The sequence below is a fragment of the Leuciscus leuciscus genome (assembly GCF_965113295.1).
Source record: "Leuciscus leuciscus genome assembly, chromosome: 18".
Classification (NCBI taxonomy): Eukaryota; Metazoa; Chordata; class Actinopteri; order Cypriniformes; family Leuciscidae; genus Leuciscus; species Leuciscus leuciscus.
The window spans coordinates 3,231,669-3,249,261 of NC_138742.1; the positions used below are offsets into that span (position 1 = coordinate 3,231,669).

The following is a 17,593-nucleotide window of genomic DNA, read 5'->3' on the forward strand; positions in this document are numbered from 1 at the left end:
AGAGATGAAATGAGATCAGAAGTGATAGATGGCATAAGAAATATGAAATTAATAAAATAAAACAAAACTACTTATATTATTGTCTTATATTACAAAACCAGTGAACTCGAAGCATATGAGCATTAGTGGTTCTCAACAAGGGGCCGGAAGGATGACTTTGGCCCAATCCCAATTCACCCCTTGGCCCTACCCCTCTGTTTTGCGCGTTCCCGTAAAGGGGTAGGGTTGTCTCGATTCTCTTTTGGTTGGAGGGGTAGGGGTAGGGGGAAGGGCCAGATAGCCCTTGAAACGAAGATTTTTCGGGACCACACTTCAAACGAAGGGGTATGAGAAATGTACCTGCATACACCGGCTACAGAGGCAACATGGCTGCCAATAATCATTTTCTTTGTCACATTCAATCTTGTGTTCATATTTACGGTCAAGTTCTTCTGAAGTTCGTTAACGATAGTCCCGCAACATATTTTCATGTCTGATAACTGGTGAATGTAATTGCGGCAGGGAATTGGCTTATCTTTTACCGTACATCTGCTATGAACGCATTGTTTTCTTGTGGTTATATGTGAACACGATATAAACGAACAGTGCTTACACAGTTTCGTGCTTTTTGCAACATGATCAACCAGTCTAGGATGTTCTTTATCAAACAGAGACACCTGAGGAAACCCGGAGGCTCATTCGTTTTCGCGCTGACAACGAGCAACGTTTCCTGAAGTCCAAAAATACTTAGGTGTCGAAGATATCGTCATCTCCGTTGTTTTCTGCGAACTGCAGAAGAAAAATGCAAAGAAATAGCTGTAACCCACGCAACTGAGATAACTACAGCTGACGACGGCATCTTGGAAGTTTGTGATAAACATTGGCGCATCTCCTGTGACGCAGGCGCTAGCGACGACGTATAATGACGTGTAACGGTGTAGTAGTGGTGTCCCATTTCTTAGGGGAATATTTTCACCCCTACGCCTTGCCACTCTGTTTCGAGGAGCAAGGGTAAGGGGTAGGCGAAGGGGTATAAAATAGAATTGGGATTGGGCCTTTGAGTATATTTGGACTGGAAACAATGCAAAAATACTCACTGAGAAAAGCATTTTTTGCTAGCCTGACGTCGTCATACTCAGATTCCGGTCAGAATGTGAGTCTGATCTGCTCCATTGGGCTGTGATTAAGGGGCGTTTCAACCGAACTAGGAAAGAAAATGCCTCTGCACTCAATTGGATAGACCTACAACCAATCAGAGCAACGGAGAAGTGAAGTTCTTCATTCATCTTTCCGATCGACAAATGCCTTGATCACGATTCTCTGTTCCTCTTTTAAAATTAATGCGCTGTCAATATCTTCTATAACAGACGCGATGGCGGAATCTACATATCAATTATCCAGCGGCAGCCATCTTTGTTGTAAACAAATTCAACCCAAGTGCTCTTTGGTGACGTGGATGATTACGTTACTGTTGATCATCTGTCCATCATCGTATAAAGCCCGCCCTGACCATTTGATCTGTCCGAACAGCTCTGGTTTGAGCATAGTTGCTCCACAACGGATCACACCGGAAGAAAGGGAGTCCTATCGGGCCTGGCTGACTTGTGGGACTCCTGAGGCAGCTGACGGGTACCGGCAGGCCAAGCGGACTGCAGCCCGGGTGGTTGTGGAGGCACAAAATCGGGCTTGGGAGGAGTTCGGTGAGGCCATGGAGAAGGACTACCGGTTGGCCTCGAAGAGATTCTGGCAAACCGTCCGGCGCCTCAGGAGAGGGAAGCAGTGCCCTACCAACGCTGTTTACAGTGGAGGTGGACAGCTGTTGACCTCAACTGGGGATGTCATCAGATGGTGGAAGGAATACTTCGAGGATCTCCTCAATCCCACTGATACGTCTTCCATTGAGGAAGCAGAGGCTGACTCGTCCATCACCCAAGCTGAAGTCACCGAGGTAACAAGAAACTCCTCAGTGGCAAGTGGATGAGATCCGCCCTGAGTACCTCAAGTCTCTGGATGTTGTGGGGCTGTCTTGGCTGACACGCCTCTGCAACATTGCATGGCGGTCGGGGGCAGTACCTTTGGGCTGGCAAAACGGGGGTTGGTGGTCCCTCTTTTTAAGAAGGGGGACCGGAGAGTGTGCTCCAACTACAGGGGGATCACGCTCCTCAGCCTCCCCGGGAAAGTCTATGCCAGGGTACTGGAGAGGAGAATACGGCCGATAGTAGAACCTCGGATTCAGGAGGAACAGTGCGGTTTTCGTCCAGGCCGTGGAACACTGGACCAGCTCTATACACTCTACTACAGGGTGTTGGAGGGTTCATGGGAGTTTGCCGAACCAATCCACATGTGCTTTGTGGATTTGGAGAAGGCATTCGACTGTGTCCCTCACAGTGTCCTGTGGAGGGTGATCTGGGAGTATGGGGTCCGGGGCCCTTTGCTAAGGGCTGTCCAGTTCCTGTACGACCGGAGCAGGAGCTTGGTTCGCATCGAAACAAGTAAGTCAGACTTGTTCCCGGTGCATGTTGGACTCCGGCAGGGCTGCCCTTTGTCACCGGTTCTGTTCATAATTTTTATGGACAGAATTTCTAGGCGCAGCCAGGGGCCGGAGGGTGTCAGGTTTGGGGACCACACGATTTCGTCTCTGCTTCAGCCTCTGACCAGGACCTTCAGCATGCACTGGGACGGTTTGCAGCCGAGTGTGAAGCGGCTGGGATGAGAATCAGCACCTGTAAATCCGAGGCCATGGTTCTCAGTCGGAAAAGGGTGGCTTGCCCACTTCAGGTTGGTGGAGAGTTCCTGCCTCAAGTGGAGGAGTTCAAGTATTTCGGGGTCTTGTTCACGAGTGAGGGAAGGATGGAACGGGAGATTGACAGACGGATCGGTGCAGCTTCTGCAGTAATGCGGTCGATGTACCGGTCTGTCGTGGTGAAGAAAGAGCTGAGCCGCAAGGCGAAGCTCTCGATTTACCGGTCAATCTACGTTCCTACTCTCACCTATGATCATGAGCTGTGGGTCATGACCGAAAGGACGAGATCCCGGACACAGGTGGTCGAAATGAGCTTTCTCCGCAGGGTGACTGGGTGCTCCCTTAGAGATAGGGTGAGAAGCTCGGTCACTCGGGAGGAGCTCAGAGTAGAGCCGCTGCTCCTGAGTTGGCTCGGGCATCTGTTCCGGATGCCTCCTGGACGCCTTCCCGGGAACGTGTTCCGGGCATGTCCCACCGGGAGGAGAACCCTGGGAAGACCTAGGACACGCTGGGGGGATTATGTCTCCCGGCTGGCCTGGGAACGCCTCTGTGTCCCCCCGGAAGAGCTGGAGGAAGTGTCTGGGGAGAGGGAAGTCTGGGCATCTCTGCTTAGACTGCTGCCCCTGCGACCCGGCCCCGGATAAGCGGAAGAAGATGATGATGATTTCATGACTCTAGATGGGGTTATAGCTCTATATGGATCAAATGAGCTGTTCCGCTGGGTCTTAAAGTCAGTTCTCCTCAGTATACATCAGATACACATGTAGACTTTATAAAATGATTTTTTTTTGGTAAAGTTTTAGCATTTTTAGTTAGAATTTTGAGCATTTTTAGGTTTTTCTATGTTTACTGAAGCATTCCTCGCATTCATTCCTAAGGGGTCACATTGACCCGAGACGGAAGGATTTGTTACTTTTCTAAATTTCAACCACAAAACTCGTCGAATCCATTTTCCAATTTTTTATTTTTGTGTGTGTGTGTATGTGTATTCGTGGTTCAAGTGTGACAACAGTCCTGGGGTATTGGACACCTCTGAGGAACACTCAATTTCCTTTTTATTTATTATTATTTCAATTTTTGGAAGGATGAGGGTTAAACTAGTTTGTTGTGTGTGTCAGTGTGGATATCAACCGGTTTCTATTTCTATTTCTGCCCCTCAGTTAAAGCCTATTTAAATCCATGTGTATGAGGGGAGCTGCGTGTCTCTCTCTCTCTCTCTCTCTCTCTCTGTCTCTCTCTCTCTCTCTCTCTCTCTCTCAGTAATTTAAACTCAGCTCTGTTTGTCTCTCTCTCTCTCTCTGTCTCTCTCTCTCTCTCTCTCTCTCTCTGTCTCTCTCTCTCTCTCTCTCTCTCTCAGTAATTTAAACTCAGCTCTGTTTGTCTCTCTCTCTCTCTGTCTCTCTCTCTCTCTCTCTCTCTTTGTCTCTCTCTCTCTTTGTCTCTCTCTCTTTGTCTCTCTCTCTCAGTAATTTAAACTCTGTTTGTCTCTCTCTCTCTCTCTCTCTCTCTGTCTCTCTCTCTCTCTCTGTCTCTCTTTCTCTCTTTGTCTCTCTCTCTCTCTCTCTGTCTCTCTCTCTCAGTAATTTGAACTCAGCTGTTTGCCTCTCTCTCTCTCTCTCTCTCTCTCTCTCTCTCTCTGTAATTTAAACTCAGCTCTGTCTGTCTGTCTCTCTCTCTCTGTCTGTCTGTCTGTCTCTCTCTCATTAATTTAAACTCAGCTCTGTTTCTCTCTCTTTCTCTCTTTCTCTCTCTCTCTCTCTCTCTCTCTCTCTCTCTCTCTCTCTCTCTCTCTCTCTCTCTCTCTCTCTCAGTAATTTAAACTCAGCTCTGCCTCTCTCTCGTCTCATTTGGGACTTTCCCTGCTCGAGGACGAATGTCCGTGTGTTTTCCAGTTGTCCTCTCCTCCACTTGGAATAACTTTCTTTTTTCCTGACTTTCCCGTCATCTTTCTCTCTCTCTCTCTCTCTCATGGGATCTGAGCGTGTGGTTCTTCTCTGATCGTATGTCTTAAACATTTTTTTATGCTTCAAATCATCTTTCTAACATGTTTCACTCCTGATTGAGAGAGAGTGAAGAGAGCGAGACATGGAGTTGCGCTTTTTCGGATTCGCCGTTTTTATTTGATCGTCTGAACGATGGCACAGAGAAGCAGGGATGGTGTAGGTAGGAATGACTGTGTGTTTGAAAGTCTGTGTGTGTTTGTTTGGAGATCCGCCAAAGTGTGTGTGTGTAAAAGCTGAGCTGTCAACACATTCACACACACTGTAAATCAAGCACTAAACACACACACGCTCACGTCTGCTTTGTGTCTGTGAAAGTAAATATTAGAATTAGTTGAGAATTGAGAACCATAAATAATTTTCATGCCGTTGTTCTTCCGCCGAGTTTCCGGCATGTCGTTCTGCTTATCGTCTGAAGCTTATTCTAAGAAAAATCATCCTTCTTGCAACTCAATGTAATAAAGTTCATAATTTTTACTGATAATTTGTACAATTCGGATGGTTTCAAAGCAGCTTTGCAGTAATAAACAGTAAAATAAGAGTGTTAATGTTGTAAAATTCTGTTCAATAAAAGCGTCAGTGTTGCAAAGTTCATCAATTATAAAACAAATTCAATTCAATTTGATTCAATTCAGTTCATGTCAATGTTGCAAAATTCATCAATTATTAAACTAATTCTGTTCGTTTAAATTGAGTTCAGTGTTGATTTAATTCAGTTTAATAACAGTGTCGATGTTGCAAAATTCATCAATTATGAAACAAATTTAATTTGGTTCAATTCAGTTCAGTAACGGTGTCAATGTTACAAAGTTAATCAATTATGAAACAAATTTCATTTGGTTCAATTTGATTCAATTAATTTCAATAACAGTGTTGATGTTGCAAATATCATCAATTATGAAACAAATTTAATTTGGTTCAATTCAGTTCAATAACGGTGTCAATGTTACAAAGTTAATCAATTATGAAACAAATTTAATTTGGTTCAATTTGATTCAACTAATTTCAATAACAGTGTTGATGTTGCAAATATCATCAATTATGAAACTAATTCAATTCAGTTTGATTTGTTGTAATTCAGTTTAATAACTGTGTCAATGTTGCAAAATTCATCAATTGTTATACATTCAGTTCAGTTCAATGTTGATTTAATTCACTTTAATAACGGTGTCAATGTTGCAAAATTCATCAATTATGAAACATTAAATTTTGTTCAATTTGATTCAGTTCAGTTCAATAACAGTGTCATTGTTACAAAGTTAATCAATTATGAAACTAATTTAATTTGGTTCAATTTGATTCAATTAATTTCAATAACTGTTGATATTGCAAAAGTCATCAATTATGAAACTAATTCAATTCAGTTCATTGTTGACTATTCAGTTTAATATGTTGCAAAATAATTCAGCTGCTACGCACTACAGAAGACAGTAGTGTCATTATTCAGCTCAGTTAATCTCAAGGTTTGTTCTCATCAGTATTTCTGTATTCCCGGAAGAGAACGTATGTTTGTTCTCGTGTGATTCTCCTCGTTCATTCAGAATTGCGTGACATTATGGAGATGAACGTTGTTTAATGTGGACCGTCTCTCATTCTCTCTAGATAACCAGTTCAGGATGTCGATTCTGGAGCGTCTGGAGCAAATGGAGCGACGAATGGCAGAAATGTCAAATAATAATCAACAGCATCAACATGTGAATTATTATCATCAGCAGCGTTCACGAAATCAGAGCTCCGCTCCACGCTTGACCCCCGAGAACCAGGTACACACACACACACACACACACACACACACACACACACACACACACACACACACACACACTAAAGTCCCTGTTTCTGACATTCACCTCTGATTTGACTGCAAAACAAATTATGTTCAAATTATATTCTTTCTCAGTGTTATTGTCTTGTTTTCCAGTACACATATCTAAGAATTCATAAATCAAGATCCATTTACTTGAGAAGCAAAATGACAAAATAACAAGTGTTGTTTTATGAAAAAAAGCATTAAAATTAAATAACTTTACACTTAGAATAAGAAAAAAAGGTTTGTCAATGGGGTAAAAAAGAAAAGTTTTTTTTTTGTTTAAGGCATAAACTTTTGATAATTTTCCTGAAAACAAGACTTAACATCTCAGTCATTTTGCTTCTCAAGTAAATGGATCTTGATTTATGAATTCTTATATATTTGTACTGGAAAACAAAACAACAATACTGAGAAAGAACATTATTTTTTGCAGTATGATGTGTAAAGTGGATTGGACCGTTTTAATAATTATTATTAAATTCAGTTTAGTTCAGTTTAGTTCAATTCGGTTCAATAACCGAACAATAACCGGTTCAATAACCGACATAACCGTTGATGTTTTAAAATGTATCAATTATGAAACGAATGAAATTTGGTTCGATTTGATTCAATTCGGTTCAATAACAGTGTTGATGTTGCAAAAGTCATCAATTATGAAAAACATTTTTGGTTTATGAAGCAAGTTAGAGAAGAGGAGAAACGCAGAGAAGAACGTTTTTTGTGTGTGTGCATTACAATATGAATATAAAGCTATAAAACCATCTCAGTGATACTAAAATAACACTGGTGTGTTGATGAGCGCTGGATTTATGAACGTGTGTTATCAGGGTTAGCGCGGGAATGTCAACTTTGCACATGACATCACTTCAGAATGCGAGTATTAATAGCGCTTTTTCCATGTAGATGCGTCACACACACACACACACACACACACATTACAGTTCAGGTTTTCCACATCTGATTCTCATAGTCTAATAGAAGTCCTGTAGTTTTTGAACTAGTTTTCAGGTTTAATGCTGATAGTTTTCACTGCAAAACATGCTTTTCTTACTCAGTCTTGTTTCTAGTCCAAATAATCAAAAAATTCTTAAATTAAGATGCATTTACTAGACGAGTAAAATGACATAAGATATCAAAATTAAGTGAGTTGATTCTTAAAACAAGCAAAATTATCTGCCAATGGGGAGAAAAATCATCTTAATTCAAACAGAAACAACATTATTTTTCTCCCCATTAGCACATAATTTTGCTTGTTTTAAGCAAAAACTCACTTAATTTTACTCCTTTAGTAAATGCATCTTGCTTTAAGAAATGTTTGATATTTGGACAGAGTTGATGTTAAAGCCTTGTTTCTGTCTGTAAGAATCATCTGGCTGATTCATGTCATTCATTTTTAGCTTTTCCACTCTTACGTCAATACAGCACGAGGATAGACCGAGAGGAGGGAAAAACCTGAGGGAGGGTGTGTGTGTGTGTGTGTGTGTTTCGAGGGGTAACTAACTAAAAGTAGTCATGTTACGACCTCATCCTAACTATGTCTACATTCATTCTGATTCATTCTATCTGAACCAATCTAGCCAACTAAAGAATCGCGGCCATTCTTAATGGATTCATATGGAAATCAATTTAGCAAACGGTTAATCTACACAAATTTCAGAGATAGTTTTCCATTCGGTTGATGTTAAATCACTGTATTATAGGGCTGCACGAATATTGAAGAAAAATGCGATATGTGATTACTCATTACATAATGTGATATTCGATATGCGATACGATAATGCTTAATACACTTAAATTATCTATTATATGACCTACATACGTGTTTCACATGACAAGAACTACAACAACTACAACTTCTGAAAGTGAACATCAGTGTTTTACTGTCGCATAACACTGTGTCCTAACCAGACGCGATGCGATAAGATTCCAGCGACAAATAATTTGTCTGTCCACACTAGACGCGACGCGACTGCGAGATGCGTCAAAATCAATCAAAAACCACATTCAATCAGAACAGCGTGTGGGCGGAGTCAGCCAATCAGAGCAGTGTGTGGGCAGAGTCAGTCAATCAGAACAGCGTGTGGGCGGAGTCAGCCAATCAGAGCAGTGTGTGGGCAGAGTCAGCCAATCAGAGCAGTGTGTGGGCGGAGTCAGCCAATCAGAACAGCGTGTGGGCGGAGTCAGCCAATCAGAACAGCGTGTGGGCGGAGTCAGCCAATCAGAACAGTGTGTGGGCGGGGTCAGCCAATCAGAGCAGTGTGTGGGTGGAGTCTCGTGGCGAGTGCATAGCACCAGAGAGTAATCTTGACGGCACTCGCTAGAAAATGGATAACTAGCTAACGTTACATAATCAAATTCACAAATATTACACCATTTAAACATTATTAAAAACACATAGGCTACTGAGTAACTAAAACAATCTTTGTCAAAGAATTCACTTGTTTGTTCACAGTTTGAACGTTCTTGTTTCCATGTGTTTAATTTCTAGATCTGAGGTGAATTATCCACTGTTGCTTTTACAGCTACAAAGCTGGAGCACTAAATGATAATTAGAGTCACATGACATGCTTTTAACATTAAATAAAGCACATAAACAGTACCTGAGATTATCATCGCCACACTTTGTGTTTGTTGTTCCAGCGCGACGTCGCAGAAAAATAGAAACCGTTTCTAAAATAGAGTCGTCGTGTGTCGGCGTCGCGGCTGGTTAGGAGACACACTCTCATTAACATGGAGAAGAACCTTTTATCGCGCGGCACGTCATCGCATCGCGTGTAGTTAGGACACGGTGTACCTGTTATTGCAAGCCGTTGTGATATGCATATCACGATATATACATCTGCGATATTTCGATATATTGCGCGGCCCTAAATCACTGTTTTTGTCGCTTTTTATTGCATGACGATTTGTTTGAATGAACTGATTCAAAACAACAGAGTCTCTGTTTTGCTTTGAGCATCTTTCTGTTGTGAGATATTCAGTGAATTTCATTGTTTTCTGGTCAGGTATATAAATTGTTTCATTTGAACGTAGAGAGTACGTCAGAACGTAGGCTCGCTATTGGCCGACGCTGGTCATGATGTGTGTGATGCTGGCCAATAGTGAGCCTACATTTAAAAATTACACAAATAAATACGCGTAAAGTTAAAATGAGCTTAAAGTGGCACTTCACCGCTTGAGCTTTCAATAAAAGTCGCCAGCCTATACAGTAGAAAGGCGAATTTTATTATTATTATTTCTTTATCAGTGATACCCGACTAGAGAAAACAGAGGGAAAAGGCTATTGTCTCCTCTTTTGCCAAATCGGTAGGAAAACTCCAACACCCATAATGCACTGGGCATGTTGTCATCAAGGCCACTCCCTCCAGTCTGCTCTGGATTCGCTCACCAGAGTCAAAAACGGCCTTGCTTTAGTAGGAAACACTTCTTGGCAAACTTTGAGTTATGATGGCGTTGACTTGTGTTGTTCCGGGGTGCAGGAGTTCAATGAGTTCCCGTTTAGCGGGAGTGAGTTACTCTGGTGTCTAGTGACGGATCCAGTGTGTTGTAGGCAGTAAATAAAGGCTGCAAAGAATCATAAATCCCTGTGTTTTTGTCCACAAGCACTGTGTGTGTGAGGCCAAATGAGGAGAAAAACTCAAAGAATCTGCAGTTTTCACGAGCTGTGTTGCGTCATCCGGCCGACTTTTGCTGACGAATAAAGTGATTTCCTCTGTCCAGGAAACACGGAGAACGAGTAAACATTGTTAATTTACAGATACCACCGACATTGTAACAAAACGAAGCGGGTTGAAAAGTTACGGTTTAATTTGATATTTAAAAAAATGCATTAAATAAATATTTTGTATGTATTTATAGGGAAATTGCTTATTTTTATATTTTAAAAACAAATACGCAGGACATGAATATTCTTTATGTATTTATTTTGATAAACATTAAGTAATTTTTTCCTACAGCATTAATACATAATTTTGGTGAGAGAAAAGTTTAATGTTTATATCTATTTATGTAATTTACTGTATATTATTGCATATTTTATTTATTTATATTAAATTATATAATTATGAATAAATCAAGTATTGTTTTTTTGTTTGTTTTTTATTGTAAGTGATTTTTCCCTTTATTTTCCCCCTTCCTGATTCCTGTATCAGTGTTACATGCAAGTCTAAGATTCAGTTTGAATCCAGCTTCAGAATCACTGGTGGATCTCTTCTAAATCAGTGAATCTAATCTAACTTTAATCCAGTCTGAATCAGAATTCTCAGTTTTGGTTGGATGAATCTCACACACGTTCATCCCAGTGACGTGAAGTGGATGTGTTTCCTGTAAAGTGTCATTAGATCAGGATATCAACTAGCAAACATGACTGATAGAAACCTGTGAACTCTGAGAAAAGTAGTGTAAATGTGCTAATGAGGATGTATCTGTGTGTGTGTGTGTGTGTGTCAGTCGGGGGTGTGGTTTGAGCGCAGGATCGTAGCCGTGTGTGAGCGGATGATGGCCAGCGGTCGGTGGGGACGAGACGGAGAGACGGAAACACTCACACACTCCGTCAGACACCGAGGATTGACGTTACTACACCTCGCCGCCGCTCAGGGATACACACAACTCATACACACACTCATACGCTGGAGGTAACACACACTCACACACACTCACACACACACACACACACACACACACACACACACACACACACACACACACACACACTCACACACACAGACACACACACACACACACACACACACACACGCACACTCACACACACAGACACACACTCACACACACACACACACACACACACACACACACACACACACACTCACACACACAGACACACACACACACACACACACACACACACACACACACACACTCACACACACTCACACACACACACACACACACACACACACACACACACACACACACACACTCACACACACAGACACACTCACACACTCCGTCAGACACCGAGGATTGACGTTACTACACCTTGCTGCTGCCCAGGGATACACACAGCTCATACACACACTCATACGCTGGAGGTAACACACTCTCACACACACACACACACACACACACACACACACACACACACACACACACACACACACACACACACACACACACACACACACACACACACACGCACACTCACACACTCACTCACACACACACACACACACACACACACACACACACAATATCATGGTAACATCTTACAATAAGGTCTCATATGTTAACATGAGTTAGTGCGTTAGCTATCTATGAGCAATATATTTTTTAAAGCAGTCTTTATTAATGTAAAAAATATATAATTAGCACACAGTACATGAACTAATGTTAACAAATACAACCTTACGATACCGATACGTATATCGTACATCACTAGTAAATGGAGAAATTAACATTGACTGATATTAATAAATGCTGTAGAAGTATTTTTCATTGTTAGTTCATGCTAAACAAATGAAAGTTTATCTTATAAGTTATAAGCAGATATATTTGCATCTTCATATATTCATGTCGTCACACTGCAGGATTTCAGAACCAGATGAACATGATTAAACATGATGAAGAACTGAAACCGTGACACTCAGACTTTCATCTGCAATCTTGATGTTTAAAAAGGCTTTTGTGTGTTTAACGGTGTTTGTTTGTGTGTGTGTGTGTGTGTGTGTGTGTGTGTGTGTGTGTGTGTGTGTATCAGGAATATCAGTGTGAACAGTTTGGATCTGGAACAGGAAGTGGATCCTCTAAACGTTGATCATTTCTCCTGCACACCTCTGGTACGTCACACACATGCACACTTACATATATATAGTAATACTATAGGGCTGTCAATGTAACACGCTAATTTAATTAACAAGCTAAATTAATCATTTAACACACCCAGACTATAAAAAAATGCTTTTCTTACTCAGTGTTTCTGTCATGTTTCCAGTCCAAATATCAAACATTTCTTAAATCAAGATGCATTTACTAGATGAGTAAAATAAGATATTATGTCCTGTTTTCTGGGGAAATTAATCAAAATGAAGTGAGTTGATGCTTAAAACAAGCAGAATTATCTGCCAATGGGGAGAAAAATAATCTTAAACAGAAACAACATTATTTTTCTCCCCATTGGCAGATAATTCTGCTTGTTTTAAGCATCAACTCACTTCATTTTGATTAATTTCCCCAGAAAACAGGACATAATATCTTATTTTACTCATCTAGTAAATGCATCTTGATTTAAGAAATGTTTGATATTTGGACTGGAAACATGACAGAAACACTGAGTAAGAAAAGCATTTTTTGCAGTGCAGACCTACGTATGACGTCAAAGTACCACGAGAGCAGATGTGAGTGTGTGTGTGGGTGTGTAAGTGTGTGTGTGTGTGTGGGTGTGTAAGTGTGTGTGTGTGTGTAGACGGCTCTGTATGCTTTAGAATCGCTCTCATGATACTTTGATGTCATACTCTGATCGGTCTACGCCGAACACTTCAAGTCGAACACACCTATTTACTTCATTCCTGAATGAATCAGACATTTTATATTAGAAGTTATATATTATATATAGTTAAGTAACATATTTTTATTAGAAGTTTACCGCCACCTACTGGAAGATTATGGTGCGTTCAAGTCTTCCTGGGAAGTCGTGTTTACGACGGCGTTCACGTCACGTTCGTCGCAGTGAGATGGCGGTGTTCTTCCTCTTAATAAATTACACAAGAATACAGCAAGGCTCTTAAACTCTAGTTCTAGAAAATGAAGAACAAAGAAATGTGCATCAGGTGTGCTTTGCTTTTTTATGTTTTTAATTAATTTATGAAGCCACTGCGAAGAAGCAAATACGATCTTTACGAGATGACCAATAGTTTCTTATTTAGAGTATAATTTTTTTTTTTTTTTTTTATTGTATATTTTGGATGTGTGTGTGTGTGTGTGTGTGCAGATGTGGGCGTGTGCTCTGGGTCATCAGACAGCGGCGGTGTTGTTGTACCGCTGGAGTAGCGCTGCTCTGGGAATCCCTGACTCTCTGGGTCGTCTTCCTCTCGCTGTGGCTCATTCTCGAGGACACACACGCCTGGCGCGCTGTCTGGAGGAGTTACACACACACTCTCAGACACAAGAACACACACCTGACACGGCCTCGCCTCCGTACCGGCCCCGGTCTCCACTGTCCAGCAGTCCCGACACGGGTAACCACACACACACACACACACACACACACACACACACACACACACACACACACACACACACACACACACACACACACACACCTGTGCTTTACATGGGCTGGGACTGCGTCATGTTTTTATGTTCAAAAAGTCATCAAGTTCAGGAAATATTTACAATGTAAATTTTGATTAAAATGTTAACAACAATAATAAGGCCCTATGAAATCAGATTATTTTTTTTATTAACATTTTTGATTACAGTTTTTATTGTTACAGTGTAGTTACTGTATATATTTAAGTACTGAGTAATATTAATTAACTACATGTACTTACTATAGGGTTAGGGTAGGATTAGGGTTTGGTAGGGTTTTGGTACATGTAAAATGAATAAAATAAAATGTTATCTTTTTCTGAATTCCATTTCAATTAAATTAAACAATTACATTTACATTTTTATTATTTAAAAATCATGTCTAATCAAATTCATAAAATGTTGAAAATTTTATATTTTGATAAAATGTTAATAATAATAAGGCCCTATGAAATCTGTTTAATGTTTTTCCTAATTCCATGCTTTCTGTTTTATTTTTCTGAATTCCGTTTAAAATATTTAAGTATTAAAATATTTGTATTAAACAAAATTTAAATTATTTGTTATAGTTACAAAGCATGTCTAATCAAATTCTTTAAGCTTATATTAAATATTTTATTTAAATGTTAACAAAAATAGCCCTATGAAATATGTTTTCCAATTTCTGTTTTATTTTTAATTCTTAATTCAGTTTTAATTAAATTTATCAAAATTACAATAACATTTTTATATATTTAAAAAACATAAAACGTTGGACAATTTTAAATTGTATTAAAATGTAAATAATAATAAGGCACTATGAAATCATTTTTATTTGTTTTTATAATTCTGTGTTTTCTGGGTTTTTTTCCTCCAGAATTTATTGATTTAATTAAATCAAACAAAATTACAATAATTTTTTACATTAAAAAATCAGGTCTAATCAGGTTCTTAAAACTTATATTAAAATTTTATTTATTTAACTATAATAAGGTTCTATTTTCTCCCCCTTCTGTGTTGTATTTAATTATCCTGCGTTCTGTGTTTTATGAATTAATACAAATTTGTAATCTAAAAATGTGATAATTATAGGAATTCATAAAACTCAAACAACAATTCCTTTTCCTATATATATTAGTGCTGGGCAAAGATTAATCGCGATTAATCGCATCCAAAATAAAAGTTTGTGTTTGCATAATATATGTGTGTGTACTGTGTATAATTATATTGTATATATAAATACACACATATGCATGTATTTATTTCAGAAATATTTGCATGTATATACTGTATATGTATTTATACATAATTTATATTATATATAAATGTAAATAATTTATATACAAATTAAAAAAAATCTCAAATATATACATGCATATGTGTGTATTTATATATACAAAATAATTATACACTGTACACACACATATATTATGCAAACACAAACTTTTATTTTGGATGCGATTAATCGCGATTAATCTTTGCCCAGCACTAATATATATATATACACATAATTTATTTCCCTGCACAATGGAAGTTTACTGTATAAATTAATATTTCTTATGATTTATTGAAATATTATTTAAAATATATATATATGTATATTTTTTTCTGCAAAAAGTTTACTGTATAAATTGATATTCCTTACAATTTATTAAAAAATTATCTCTCTCTCTCTCTTTTTCTCAGGTCTGAGCTCGTCCAGCAGTGTCCCCTCCCCCAGTGAGCCCCCCTCCCCCTCCCCCAGCTCCGCCTACTCCAGTGGTTCACTGCCTGACCCCATAGACTCCGCCTCCTCCCCCTCCTCCCCGTTCTCGGCTCCGCCCCCCACCGGCTCCTCAGACTCGCTCTTCCTGATGGACTGTGAGGCCGCGAGTCCCTCGGCTCCGGCGTCCCTGACGCTTCACTCCGAGCTCGCCCACGAGCTGCTCGACTACAGCGAGAACGCCGAGAACGAGGATTACCTGTCTGACGAGGTCTTACAGGTGAGTCATTTATTTTGATTGAACAAAAGTATTAAAGGGTCTGTTCACCCAAAACTTTTAATTAGCCCATGATTTACTCTCCCTCAAGTCATCCTAGGTGTATATGACATTCTTCTTTCAGACGAATACAATCAGAGTTCTAATAAAAAATATCCTGGCTCTTCCAAGCTTTATAATGGCAGTGAATGACTGTTTCTGTTTAAAAGTTCATGAAAGTGCATCTATCCGTCATTAAAGTGCATCTATCCATCATAAAAGTGCATCTATCCATCATGAAAGTGTATCTATCCGTCATTAAAGTGCATCTATCCATCATCAAAGTGTATCTATCCATCATGAAAGTGCATCTATCCATCATAAAAGTGTATCTATCCGTCATTAAAGTGCATCTATCCATCATCAAAGTGTATCTATCCATCATGAAAGTGCATCTATCCATCATAAAAGTGTATCTATCCATCATGAAAGTGCATCTATGCATCATAAAAGTGCATCTATCCATCATGAAAGTGCATCTATCCATCATAAAAGTGTATCTATCCATCATGAAAGTGCATCTATGCATCATAAAAGTGCATCTATCCATCATAAAAGTGCATCTATCCATCATAAAAGTGTATCTATCCGTCATTAAAGTGCATCTATACATCATAAAAGTGCATCTATCCATCATAAAAGTGCATCTATCCGTCATTAAAGTGTATCTATCCGTCATTAAAGTGCATCTGTCCATTAAAGTGCTCCACACTGCTCTGGGGGGTTAATAAAGGCCTTCTGAAGTGAAGCGATGCGTTCGTGTAAAAAAAAAATCAATATTTAAAACTTTATCGACTAAAATAACTAGCAGACGGCCTACACAAGTCGACTTACGCCACAGGAGTAACTCTTGACGATGTATGACGTAGGAGTAGCGTAATCTTTGTCGCCTCTTGCGGTTCAAACAAACATACTCAAGCTCCTCCCACATTTCTCTTTAAAAATGGTCGTGTTAGACTCTAATCCGTGACTGGTGTTTTGTTTTGCTCTTTCGTCTGCGCTTCCGCGTTCGTCATTACGTTGTGCGTCGGGTCAAGTGTTACTCTTTCAAAGGATGGCTTGAGGATGAGTAAATCATGGGCTAATTTTCATTTTTGGGTGAACTATCCCTTTAAACTGTCTCCGCCTCCTCACACAGTTACTGAGACTTGTTGTCATGGTGTTTTTTGCGATGTTTCACTGTTAGGTTGACATGGCAACTCTGGCTGAGCAGATCATTGAGGCCACACCTGAGCGAATCAAACAGGAGGAGTTTAACCGGGAGGCGGAGTCTCCGCTCAGAGAGAGGCGGGACAATCCTGTCAATCACGACCCCATGCCGTGGCTCGCCACATACCTCGACACCGTGGACCGGTACGTATCGTGCCTTTAATCCTCCTGGGGAGTTCGTATTTACGAGGTGGGAAGTCGTGTTTAGGACATTGTGGAGGCGTTCATGTGCGCTCAACTCGTAAATACGATCTATACGACATGACTTGAACGCACCAATAGACACAAAGAACATTCACCTCTACATTACCATCCAAAATGTGTTTTTAATCAACACTTTACTGTGAGGATTCATTTGTTAACGTGAACTATGAATGAACAATACTTCTACAACATTTATTAATCTTCGTTAATGTTAATCTCAACATTTACTATTACATTATTAAGATCAAATGATCATCTGTTAACATCAGTTAATGCACGGTGAACACACACGAACAAGAACGTTTTTATTAACCAACATTAACAACGGTTCATAAATGCTGTAAAAATATATTGCTTAATGTTAGTTAATGCATTAATTAATTAA

The 17,593-nt window shown here is 39.7% G+C and overlaps 1 protein-coding gene and 1 long non-coding RNA gene across 3 annotated transcripts in view; both read left to right on the forward strand.

The window, feature by feature from the left end:
- Positions 1–17,593, forward strand: part of camta2 (calmodulin binding transcription activator 2) — a 47,253-nt gene that overhangs the window by 20,827 nt on the left and 8,833 nt on the right. For both annotated transcript variants that reach the window (XM_082145521.1, XM_082145522.1), the window contains exons 12-17: positions 6,325–6,485; positions 10,982–11,166; positions 12,249–12,327; positions 13,479–13,725; positions 15,464–15,759; positions 16,982–17,148. In XM_082145521.1, coding sequence (XP_082001647.1) covers positions 6,325–6,485; positions 10,982–11,166; positions 12,249–12,327; positions 13,479–13,725; positions 15,464–15,759; positions 16,982–17,148 — 1,135 coding nt within the window. The remainder of the gene's footprint in view (positions 1–6,324; positions 6,486–10,981; positions 11,167–12,248; positions 12,328–13,478; positions 13,726–15,463; positions 15,760–16,981; positions 17,149–17,593) is intronic.
- Positions 7,090–10,115, forward strand: LOC309481046. Its single transcript, XR_014199872.1, has 2 exons — positions 7,090–8,578; positions 8,830–10,115. It is a non-coding gene; the product is annotated as an uncharacterized lncRNA (long non-coding RNA).